The following is a 12,419-nucleotide window of genomic DNA, read 5'->3' as shown; positions in this document are numbered from 1 at the left end:
ATAGTCCTTGTTGTACATTATCTTGTTGGTATTCTTTATTTCCTTTTTCTCTTTCAGCCATGTATGGACATTCTTGTAATTGTGAATAGTCTTTAATATAAAAGAGGCTCTTTAGGGTGGGGGCTAACTATTTTTGACACCCCCTAAGTTTGTTCTTGTTCTCTACACTGTTCGGCCAAGAGACCCCATGACTTGGAGTAGTTTCTTTCCATTCTTCTTTAGGAACTCTTTACACCCCCATGACGGAGTAGTTTCTTTCCGTTCTTCTCTTCTCTCATCTTCTTTCTTCCTCCTCTCTATTGCTAAAGCTTCCTTCATCTTCAATCCTTTTTATAGCTAGGGTGTAAACAGGTCAGGTTCGGTAGGATTTGCCTAAACCTGAACCTGACCCGACCCAACTAAATGAAGATAGGCTACCAAACCCACCTGTCCCGCCTCATGTATAGTATACCAATATCCAATTGATGTTATATATACTAATATCTTCAAGGCTGCAATGTCAACAGCTCAGGTCGGGTTGGGGAGAATGTGGATTCTCCCCAACCCGACCTGACCTGAAACCCAATTAAGAACAGCCCAACCCTAACCCAATAGGGTCGGGTCAGTGCAGGTTTACCACCTAACCCGACCCACTGACATCCCTATTTATAGCATCATATTTAGACAATTTTTATTGCTGAAATCAATCAAGTGTCTGGATAGTTTAGTAAAGTTATAAAGGAATTTGGAATGAAGTAGTTTATGTTAACCATTTTGTTCTCAATTTGAAACTACCTTAAGAAGAACTCTACTGGTGATTTATGTTAATATATTGTTGTTGCAGGTAGTGAGGTTGAAAAGTATTAAAAAAAAGTTTAAACAATTTTATAGGAACACTTTCAAACCAAAGATCTTGAAAAGTTGAGATATTTCTTGGGCATTAAAATAGAAAACTCAAGGAATGGCATTGATTTTTTGTTAAGACATTCCTAATGGGACTCAAACTCTGAGTTAAAGTGTTGATCAAGGTGAATTATTTGATGATCCAGGAAAGTATAGGACATTGGTTAGTAAACTAAACTATTTGATGATTACTCACCCAGATATTTCATTTGCAATTGCTGTTGTAAGTCAGTTTATGTATAATCCTTGGGTTCCACAATGGGATGTATTGATTAGTAGTTGAAAGATATAAAGATGCTAATTGGTTGGTTCCATGTTTGACAAGAATTCTACTACTGAGTATTGCATATTTCTAGGAGTGCTCAAGCTGACTATAGGGCTATGGCTACATGTCAACTAGTTCGGCTGCAATACTTCCATCAAGAGATTGGGTATTCCTTGTCAGATACTATTTAGTTATATTCTGACTACCAAGGTGCTGCCCATATTGCATCAAATTCAGCTTTTCATCAAAGAACCAGAGCATAAGGTTGATTGCCGGTTTGTGTGAGAAAATGCATGGAGTCATGTCTACAGCTTCTGTGAAGTTTATTTACAAGGGTATGTTGGGTAAGGTGGACTAAGTTTGTAATAAGCTGGGGTCACACACTATCCAAGAAGAGACTGCCAAGCATCCTCATTAAAACCACTTCCATTTGAGAGTCTTTTTTCTCAAAAATTCTAGCATTTCTCTCCATCTAAACCAACTAAATAACAGCCAATAAAACTATACGCTAGAGTGCTTTACCCTGTTCTTAAGTTGTTGATATGACACCACCTCAAGCTTTTTCTGGACATACTGCAGGAAACACCATTATAAAGGGCAGCCCAGTGCATAAGGCTCCCGCCAATGCAGGGTCTGGGGAGGGACAGATGTATGTAGCCTTACCCCTGCACATACAGATAGGCTGTTTCCAAGATTTGAACCCTAGTCACCCAGGTCGCAATGGAGCAACCCAGCCTTACCCCCATTGCAAGAAACACCATTGCACTCCCAAAATCTCAAAGAAATGAACCAAGACAAGAGAGATCAACTTGCAATGAACAAACAAATGGCTACTAGATTCATCTACTTCTTAAGGTCCTGGGCATTCATACCTATGGCAAGCAGCTTATCTTTAGTTAAACTCTTTCCAGAGGCACCAATCTACACCATTCATGCAATTCTGAAATAGACTTTAGTATCCCATATTTAGCACCAAGGAGTTCTATTCTTTCCTTGAAGTTGGGATGTGTAGCCTTATAAAAGGATCATATCATCAAGTTTTCATACTGTCCCAGAACCATAACCTAGAGACACCATAATCAGCTCTTCGCAGGTTGCTTTCTAGCTTCAACTAAGTGCTGCCATATCATCCATTCTCCAGTCATTTAGACTTCTTAGGTCTAAAAATTTTCTCCATGAGGAACCAAGTTACCAACAACATAGCTGTTGAACATGATCTAGTCAAGGTGCATGAGATAGAGAGAAGAGAGAACTGATGAAAGAAAATCAAATGAGACAGACATGCTAGGATGTCAGTCAGTGGCTATACCTATGTATCCTAACATCAAACTTACAGCAGATGAAGAGGAGCTAGAGGACGATACAGGGCAGTATAGAAGGCTGGTTGAGAAGCTGAATTATTTGAGTATCACACGTCCCTACATATCATTTGCAGTTAGTGTAATAGTCAGCTTATGGACTCACCCAAGGTGCTTAATTTGGATGCCGTATATAGAATACTAAGGAACTTGAAAGGTTCCCAGGCCTTTGAGTGATTTATTAAGATCATGGTCACTTAACTATATCAGAATATACAGATGCAGACTAGTTGGCTCACCCACAGACCATGGATCTACCACAGGTTATTGTACATTTCTGGGTGGCAACTTCATCACATGGAAGAGCTACAGACCACTCTCCCAATAGCAGTCATTTCTTAGGCTTCTTTATTGTCAGATATGGAAAAGGAGGGAAAGAGATTCAAGTGGGTGGCACAAGCCATGGAAGTTAAGCTACAGTGGGTGAAAATAAGTGCCAACTCTTTTGCTGATGTTTCAGCAAAACAAGGGGTGGGTAAAAATCAACTTCTCTGGGCTTTGTTGTAAACTTGAGTACTTTCTAAGGGGAGAGATAGGAGAGTTTCTCTCTCCCTTCGTTCTTCTGTAACTTTTAATTATTAATCTAATGAAATGGTGCAGTTATTGATCAAAAAAAAAAAAAAAAAGAAAAAAAGAGGGAAAGAGCTCCTGCAGGGTGTTACTGTCACACCAAGGACAATAACAAAACCGAAATCTAATTCTGCTCCCAATGCCCATCCTGAACCTCACTCTTACAAGTTCAGGTATCTCCCAATGCTTCTCCATACTGCAAATCCAGTAGATGCTTCAGCATCAATACTTTGCAGCCATACTTCTTTTTGAGAAAAGAGAAAGTATGACACATATTGAGATCAAAAAACAAAGTGGGTAGGGAGACACATATTAGTTACAAAAAAAGATGCCTAGCCTCTAAGAAGGGTATTACTTTCCTCCAAAAAATTTCTGGTTCCTGTCCAAATCCCTACTACTACTTTCCTAGTAATGCTATAATATCTTTCCATAGATTACACAAACCTGAGTGATATTCTGTTTTAGGGGAGTATATCTTACTTAACTCTACCAAGTGAAATTTAAACTCATCCCTCCATTATCCTCATTGTGGTTTCTAAACATGATCTCTTGCCAAGGTAAAGCTGTCAATAGATCAGCTCATGATCCCAATCTGATCTGGTCAATGTATGCAGTTAATAAATCCAAAAGCAGTGTTTTTTGAATATTATATTTTAATAAAAGGGTATCTTCAATTGATTTTGTTAAGGATTTATAATTCCTTAATAAAATCCAATTAGTCAAAATTGAATTTGATATGAATATATGGTGGAACAAATTCCAATCTTTGTATATCACATCTAAATATAACCTGTTTAAATCCCTACTCCTAGGCTTCAAAATCAATAAAGAAAGAGTGTAAGGTGAAAGCTTGAACTAATCTGACTACCCATTACACTGCCAACTAACGAAACTAACAAAGATAAAAACAAAACAAAATTCAACAGTGACAAAGCAACAATGGTTTAATAAGCTTCACTGAACAATTACATTAAATTAATTACCTTGCAACAGTTATTATTACGCCAACAGCCACAAGAAAGCATCCAAGTATTTGGTTCATTCTATATTGCTTCTGAAGGAAAATGACTGACAAGAGAATCTGCCAAACAAGTGCAGACTGCAAAGTAAAATGTAAATAAATTTAGGCATTGCAAGGAATTGTAAAAACAGTACAGCAAGAGAGCAAAATTAATTTTCCAGGAAAAGGAAAAGGAAACACAAGAATAGAAAAATATTCCAATAAAGTGGCTATCTAGTTTCCAATACATTGTTTCCATAAAAGAGATCAAATGAAACTCCTCACCTGAGACAATATTGGAATTGATGCCCCAGAAAGAACAGCTGCCAAAGAAAAGGGAACATAAGGTTGTGCTTTTGTAATTGACACGTATACAGTACATGGAATAATGTTTGTGAGAAATGCAACTAAATGTGAAGATCAAACTGAAAACTCTCACAAAAAGGAAATGGTTGTTCTGAATTAGAGGTGCATAAATCCCAATTCCCAAATACATCTGGCACTAAGTTATGTAATGCATGCATAACTACCTCAGATAGCTAAACATAATAAATGGATAAACCCACACAAGTTTTTGCAAAAAAAGATTCCAGATATGGAACAGCCTGAAGCATGCAGCAGAAAATAACAATGCAATAGATAAATCATGAGGTTAAATTTTGGGTCTGAAGACACGTCTCATATATGGATCTGGTACCCCATAAAAATGCCACTTGTCCATGTCTTGAGTATCAGGATCCCCCATCAGATGGGTCCTACCTACAAGTTCAGCTGGCTCAAACATTAACATGCTCAGAAGACAACCATCTTACCTTTTGGGAAAAGTTTTCCTTAAAGTTAAAAAGCAACTCTACAGCTAATGCCCAAAACAAATGGTTAAGAATCATTTGACATGTTTGGCTTAGCCATTTTTTAGATAGGATGTGGGTCAAAATTCTTGAAACATGGAGCAGGTGGCAATCATGGGAGATCCACACCCATCTGCAGGTCCTGTGTCCCCAAAATCAAGACTGTCCCAAATCAGAAAAGAACGAAAATTGGAAATTTAGATCTCCTCATAAGTAGTGCTACATGGATTTAAATACAATGGTGACATGTTTAAGAAATATCTATTCAGAAAAAAAAAAAGAAAAAAAGAAAAGGACTTTGCATGCCAAATTATCTATTCAACAATCATATAGAAAGAAAATGGTATTACCAAAATATATGAGAAATATAACATAATTAACTTAAGAAGAACTAAAACACATACAACCTCCTTCCCTCCCCCCAACAAATATCAAACACTTATTGGATGGTTTTCAACATAAATGAGTTAAGGTAACATTCCATTCAACTAAGATGCAAAAATTCCATCATTAACACTACAAATTTGAAAGCATTCCAGCATAATAATGAAATGTGTCAAACCACTCAGCAACTAACAAAAAAGATATCCTTATAAAATACATTGGCCTAGAAGAAAGCCGCACATTCAACAATCAAATAGTCTCTAGCATCAGGAGGAAAAGAGGCTGATGGCATAAATGCAAAGGACAGAGATCAACAAAGACTAAAGTGTGATTTACCTGCAGCTGCCATTCCAGTAGCTGCAGCAAGAGCCTCTAAGAGACCAACAAAAAGAAAGGAAGTTTTCGGCAAGGAGAGCATCTCATCCGTAACAATGCCAGCATTATAGCGGAAACGCAAGATAGAAAAGTACACCAGCACATATCTGGAAGAAGAAAATATGTAAGCCAAACAGATATACTTCCTGAAGAGAAAACGTAGTAGGTTAATACTAAACAATTTTGACTTCCAATTCACCAATTAACAGAATAATATGAATGACATTACAGTAATATATGTATTGTATATAAAATTTATAGTATATGGTGTGTATTAAAATATGTGCAAGAATATAATAAAAAGGGCAGCCCAGTGAAATAACATAATATATATTAACAAGTAAATTAATTATTGATAGTGATTTAGTCCTATGGCATTGCAGAAATGGACTCAAACAGTTTAAGTGGCTAACCTGGACAATGCAAGTCAAAATCCTATGGGTAAAATGGTGAACTAAACATGGCTGATGTTCTAGCCAAACAAGGGGTAGATTCTTTTTTTTTTTGTTTCTGGTAAAAAAACTTGAAATTGCATTTTTTAATATATTTTTACAAATAAAAAATTTAATACATAATTAAAAAATATAAAACAATACATGTGTTACATATAGAACTAGGGGAACTAGGGTTGTAACCGGATCAGACTCAAATTGGATTTAGCAAAATCCACATCCAACCCAACTACTAAAAACCTGCATCCGAATCCGACCCGAAATTCAGTATTAGTTTTTTTCATTTATTATTAGTAGTATTATTATTGTTTAATTATTTTAATTATTACTAGTGTTTTTCAATTTTTTTAATCAATATTAATTTTTAGTTTTTTTATTTTTTTATAATATCAAAAAGGATTTTTTTTAATTTTTATCACATGTTAAATTAATTCATACTATTGATTTGCATTTTACTTAAAAACACCAAAAAATTTTACTCTTGATCAATGACGTAGGTCACCTCACATTGTGTATATGAGATGCATGGAATCAAAATACAAGGTGTGGCCTGAACGACACAACACTTTGTAAAACACCTATATATAGGTGTGGTGTGGTTTAGGCTACCAAGTTTTGACCACAGTAAAGAACACCTATTCTGCTATGGTGTGAACCACACCACACCTATGGTGTAATTGAAAACACACCACCTAATTTCTCAACCACACTATGGAACAACCCCTTAGTAAGTTGTTTTGGGATGGAACCAATTATTTAAAAGGTTAGTGTTTTAGGAGTGATCATAGATTCATTGACCAGGCCAGCCGGCCAGACCTACAACATGATCTATGCAAGCCCAGGACCGGGCCCAATCCACACACCAAGCCTAGAATGTAGGCCCAGACCCAGCCTAAGCCTGACCCATGTTAATATGTGCTCTTGCATCAGGCCCAGCCCGAGTGGGCTTGGAGCCCTAGACAACACCTAAACTTCAGCCTGAAAATTTGCGGGTCCGACCAGCCGGGCTAGGAATGATCACTCCTAGCCATTATGTGATTATGTCAATATGTCAATTGAACACGACATGAAACAAAAGGCCAAAAGCAATGCAATAGTGCAAAAGGGTCCCACCAACTCATCAATGTGGAGGACAGACAACAAATGATAGTATTTCGATTTGATCAAAGTAGGGTGCAGAGAGCGCTACAAACCTCGTATTGGAATTCAGTTTATTTACACACATACCCACCAGTATAAAAAATTAAAAAACAAAGAAAACAAGCCAAAGTTTGGGCTAGGCCCTTCTCGTAAAAAAAAAAGGACCCCAATTCGGTATCCCGTATTTTCTAAATAAAAAAAAAACTCTCTATCCCGTATTGGTGGCCGGACCCACCAAATGGGTCCTACTCCTACCATGGGCGTCAATTTGTTTTCACTTTTTCACCTGTAAATTTGAATAGCATAGCAAAGCTATGATTCTTCCTATAAAGCTTCAAAGATAATGTACATCAACGATTATAACAGTGGGTTCGGTCCTTGTCTTCCCCACGATAGTGGGGGTCAGCTATAAGGCCCATAGCCAAAGTAAACGTACTGTACAAAAGACCGAAGCCCAAATTGTATCTGCAGGATATCTAACTCCATGGGGTCCACATGGCACGGACTACAATGTAAAAATAAAAAATGGACTCTCTACTATGCCAGATCTTTTCCTCATCAGTCATCACTCGCTCACACAACTACAGTTGGATTAGATGGTGGGACACCACGTGGTTAGTACTATAAAAATTGTAAAAAATAAAAAATGGACTCTCTACTCTGCCAGATGTTTTCTTCATCAGTCATCACTCGCTCACACAACACAACTACAGTTGGATTAGATGGTGGGACACCACGTGGTTACTAATAACCCCACAGGAGCATTCATTCAATAGATCGGATGGTCCAGCTTGACCGAGCAGAACAATCCCTAGCCGTCCATCAACAAAAAGGTCCCACCAAAGCACAAAGTGAAACTGTTCAATAAACTATTATTCTATTACCCAAAAAGAACAGGGTAATTAGAATCATTGTGAATCCTGAGATCATCAGTAAAGGCTAAAGGCAGCAGAAGAAAGCTTACCCGAACGTGGCGAGCTGAGCGAGGAAGAAAGGGTAGTGCCTGAGAGGGATGAGAGCGAGCTTGTACAGAACCCGATTTGCTACTCCAAGAACCACCGTAAGTGCGGCAGCCATCATGACCTCAGCCGTCCGATCGCGACCACGATCACGACAACTGAGCTTCTCTTCCTCTTCCTCTTCCTCCTCCTCCTCCTCCAGCACCTGATTGATCTTCTCCACATCTTCGATGCTCTCCTCATCCAGAGCGTAAGAACACGGCTTCGCATTTCCCCCTCCTTTTCCGTCCGATCGGAACAAAGCCCCACCTCGACCGTGGGATCCGACAACCCATACTACCCTCGCGTGCCACGATCTTAGAGCAATCCTTTGCCGCTGCTGAAATGGAGAGAAGAACAGAGCTTGCTGTGAAGGCGAAACCACGAAGCGACGTCCGGGATTCCGAGATGGAATCAGTCGGTCGGCGGTGAACACCCGGCCACAAGAACAACCAGACATCGCAATTATTACAAACAAATCCAAAAAAAAAAATAAAAGAAGAATAAGGGAGAATGCTCAATGGTAGAGTGGAGAAAAGAGGGGAGGGATTGAGCTATGAGTCAAAAGATCAATGGGGAAATTGGGGGTAGAATCGAGAACAGTGAAACTAATAATGGAAAGAAATGAATGAAAAAGACAAAGAAATAATAATAAATAAATAAATAAATGAGAAATTCTTGGTGGAGCACGAGGAGATGTGAGAGAGAGGACGTCCTACCTTAGCTTTCACTGCACCTTCCGAAAGTGTTTGAAAGGGCTCTCGTGTTTTGGATTCTTATCAGAGGAATTCAGTCCTTTTTGGCCTTTATTATTATTTATTATATTATGGTTTTATTCAAGTGTCAATGGATGAAGTGTGGAAGTGATGGGTGATATATAAGACATTGAGAGTTTTGAGACCAGAAATTTGTTTTTATTCTTTTTTTTTAAACCGAAGATTCGGAATTCCAAAATGAGGTGTGCTTGACTTGTTTAAGGATGCTGAATTCAATTCGACCACGGTTCTCCACATTTTCATTGGTAAAGGGGAAACGGGTTTGTCTGGACGGACCGAGTAGGTTATCTTTGTTTGATGATCTCGTTGGACGTGTTTGGTATTGTTTGTGTGTTTATTTGCCACGTAGGCAATTAGAGTTTATTTAATTATGGGGTTGTTTCATTCTGATGCAGTTTATTTAGCGGATGTTTATCACTGTTGCCCTTTATTTTAACAAATGTTTTGTAATTTTCAACGTCAAATAAACAGTTGCATTTTGTTGGGATCATTGAAGATGGTGTTTGTCTTAATGTTAACTTTCACACAAACCGATAAAACATTTATTTAGTAAATAGTGTTGTCAAATAATGGTGTTTCCCCGTTATATAATACCATTTTTCACATACACATTCACAAAAACAAACACCATTTTAATAAATGTTTTGTATGATAGTTGGAAAACAAGAAAACCGGTTGAAAATTACTATTTATATGTTTTTCTTTTTTATGATTAGTGCTATATTAAATATCATTAAGGCTGCGTTTGTTTGTGGTGTAAATCATGGTTTTTAAAAACGAATCAGTGACCGAACTGGTCAGGAGTCCGATTACCGGTTTGAACGGTTTGATCGTTCGACCCGAATGGCCGATCCATTCTAATGAAAAAATTAAAAAATTGAAAAACGGTCAAAATCATTCGAACAGTTCGAACGATTAATCGGCCGGTTCAATGATTTGCTGACCAAAATCAACGGTTTTGGAGGAAAAAGCGATTTTGGAGAAAAACGAAACCAATCAAGTGACCGGTTCTCTGTTTTCTGATCCGATCCGATTTTGAAAACAATGGTGTAAATGATGGATCAGTGTAATATTACACTCCAGTCCAGTTTTAAGGCTGTTTGGGTGGAATGTAAAAGAATGGTGTAAAATGTCCCTTTTAGGGACTTTTACATCAATAATCTATGTAACATGGCCATAAACAAACTATTAGAACTAATGAGATGTGGAGGTAGGTGCTTGGATAGAACTGATATTTTCTCTTCAGCTGAAAAAGAATGACCGTCAAACCATTTCATCATCGTCAGCTAGAAGTGAGATGAGCACCTTGCTTCCATCAATTCCTTCCTTATACCCAAAATGCAAGCATGACACCCACGGTAGGACACGAGCAAACACTAATTCCCTCTACCACATGGGTTGCACAGATGGAGCTTCTGAACCTCTTGCCATCTCGCCAGTAGCCTTTAAGCTTTGTATTATGTGATCTACAAAAAGAGGGATGGTGATTTACATCGATTGGTATTCTCCAAATGTGAGCAAAAGGGCAATGTTGGTTTTACATCGATTATCCAAACACATACGAATGTAAATAGGTGTAAAAACCGGTTTGCTTTTTAAACTAATAGATCTAGCCATTCTTAAACTCCATCAGTTTTTGTATTTATACCGCAAACAAATGCAGCCTAAGTGACATGTTGAATAGTGAATAAATACTTTAGACTCATTACAGAAAGAGCACAAATACAACTATGTAATTAAAAATACATACAAAATACAAGGTTTTGTATTCGTGTTCCTTCAAGACTCAATTTGGAAGAAATATAAATACAAATATATAGAGTGCAAAACCATGTTTTTGTAATATTTTGTATACATTTATTATGGACATATTTGTATTTGTACTCTTCCCAAGCTAAACCTCAGTATTGAGATAAACATTAAAAGGAAGCATTTCCTACATATAACTCTCATGGACAAACATTTATGCACAACCATTTTTTTCCAATTTTCGAAGTATAAATGCAACACCCATACAACACCATGATACCAAACATCATCACAATCGAGATCAAATCAGTCCCCCACAACGTCCCACTACACATCCCTGCCATGTATTGGGAACATCTCCCGATGATGACATCATCATTTCTGATATTATCATCATGAGATATTCTCAATACATGGCGAGGATGTGCTGTGGGACGTTGTGGGGGGCAATCTTGTGGGGGGCTGATTTGAACTCATCACAATCTCTCACCACTTTATGCTTTTATCCTTGTTGTCAAATGACATGGCAAACCAAGTATGGACCTGCTGTAATTAATATCTTCTTTGCTGTCACATAGAGATGATTTGAAGTATTTTTTATGAATTGGGATCTGCTCCTCATAGAGGGTGCCTCACAGTCACATCCTTACCCTATATTGAAAACATCTCCCCATGAATAATAAATAGAAGTATGGGAGATTTTCCCGAACCAGGGACATGTTAAATTGGTGTGAGACAAGTTCTGTGAGGAATAGATCCGAACAGTCCATCCCATTGTTTTCAAAACCGGACCAGACTGGACTGGACAGTCGACCGGAAAAATTGGGAATCGGCCACCTGACCAGTTTCGTTTTCCTCCAAATTTGCTTTTTCCCCCAAAACCATTGATTTTGGTTAGCAAATCGCTGAACCGGTCGGTTAACCGTTTGAACGGTTTTTATTGTTTTTCAATTTTTTTTATTTTTTCGTCAGAACGAGTCAGTCGTTCGGGTTGAACGATCGGACCATTCGAACCAATAACTGGACCCCTGACTGGTTCGATCACCGGTTCATCTTTAAAAACCATAGTCCATCCCCATCCCCTTACCCCCAATTTTGACAGTGCTTAAGATGATTTAGAATTAAGAACCATGAAGCAAGGCGTGCGGTGTGTGTTGGACTCAATTAGGAGTGGATTCGAGCCAAGCCGAGCCGAGCCGAATAGTACCAGGTTCGAGCTCGAGCTCGATTCGAGCTAGAACCTTGAGCTCGAGCTCGGCTCGAGTCAAGAGTTCATAAGCTCGAGTTCGGCTTGGCTTGGCTCATTTTATATTTTATAAAAATATTTTATTATAAAAATAATATATATATATATATAACTTTTTTATTTTATATTTACAAATTTAAGAATTATAATGTTTTTATTATATATATTCGAGCTAGCTCGCGAGGTTCACGAGCTAATCTCTAATAGGCTCGAACTCGGTTCATTTAATAATCGAGCCACTGAATTGGGCTCGAGCTCGACTGAAACCAAGCCAAGCCAAATTCGAACAACTCGTGAAAAGCTCGACTCATTACCACCCCTAGACTCAATGACTCATTAAAGATGAATTTTATGGACGGGACGTGTAGATTATCTT

At 37.9% G+C, this 12,419-nt stretch overlaps 1 protein-coding gene across 1 annotated transcript in view; it reads right to left on the bottom strand.

Moving 5' to 3' along the window:
* LOC104611357 (protein CLT1, chloroplastic-like) overlaps positions 1-8,876 on the bottom strand; it is a 28,801-nt gene extending 19,925 nt beyond the window's left edge. The window contains exons 1-4 of the mRNA XM_010278376.3: positions 8,239-8,876; positions 5,644-5,789; positions 4,361-4,398; positions 4,059-4,174 (exon numbers count right to left, since the gene is read on the bottom strand). Coding sequence (XP_010276678.1) covers positions 4,059-4,174; positions 4,361-4,398; positions 5,644-5,789; positions 8,239-8,732 — 794 coding nt within the window. The 5' untranslated portion in view covers positions 8,733-8,876. The remainder of the gene's footprint in view (positions 1-4,058; positions 4,175-4,360; positions 4,399-5,643; positions 5,790-8,238) is intronic.
* Between the last annotated feature and the right edge of the window lie 3,543 nt (positions 8,877-12,419).

This window comes from Nelumbo nucifera, chromosome 7 (assembly GCF_055504915.1).
Source record: "Nelumbo nucifera cultivar China Antique chromosome 7, China Antique-T2T, whole genome shotgun sequence".
Lineage (NCBI taxonomy): Eukaryota > Viridiplantae > Streptophyta > Magnoliopsida > Proteales > Nelumbonaceae > Nelumbo > Nelumbo nucifera.
The sequence above is the reverse complement of the archived record's forward strand: the minus strand, read 5'-3'. Positions and strand labels throughout refer to the sequence as shown.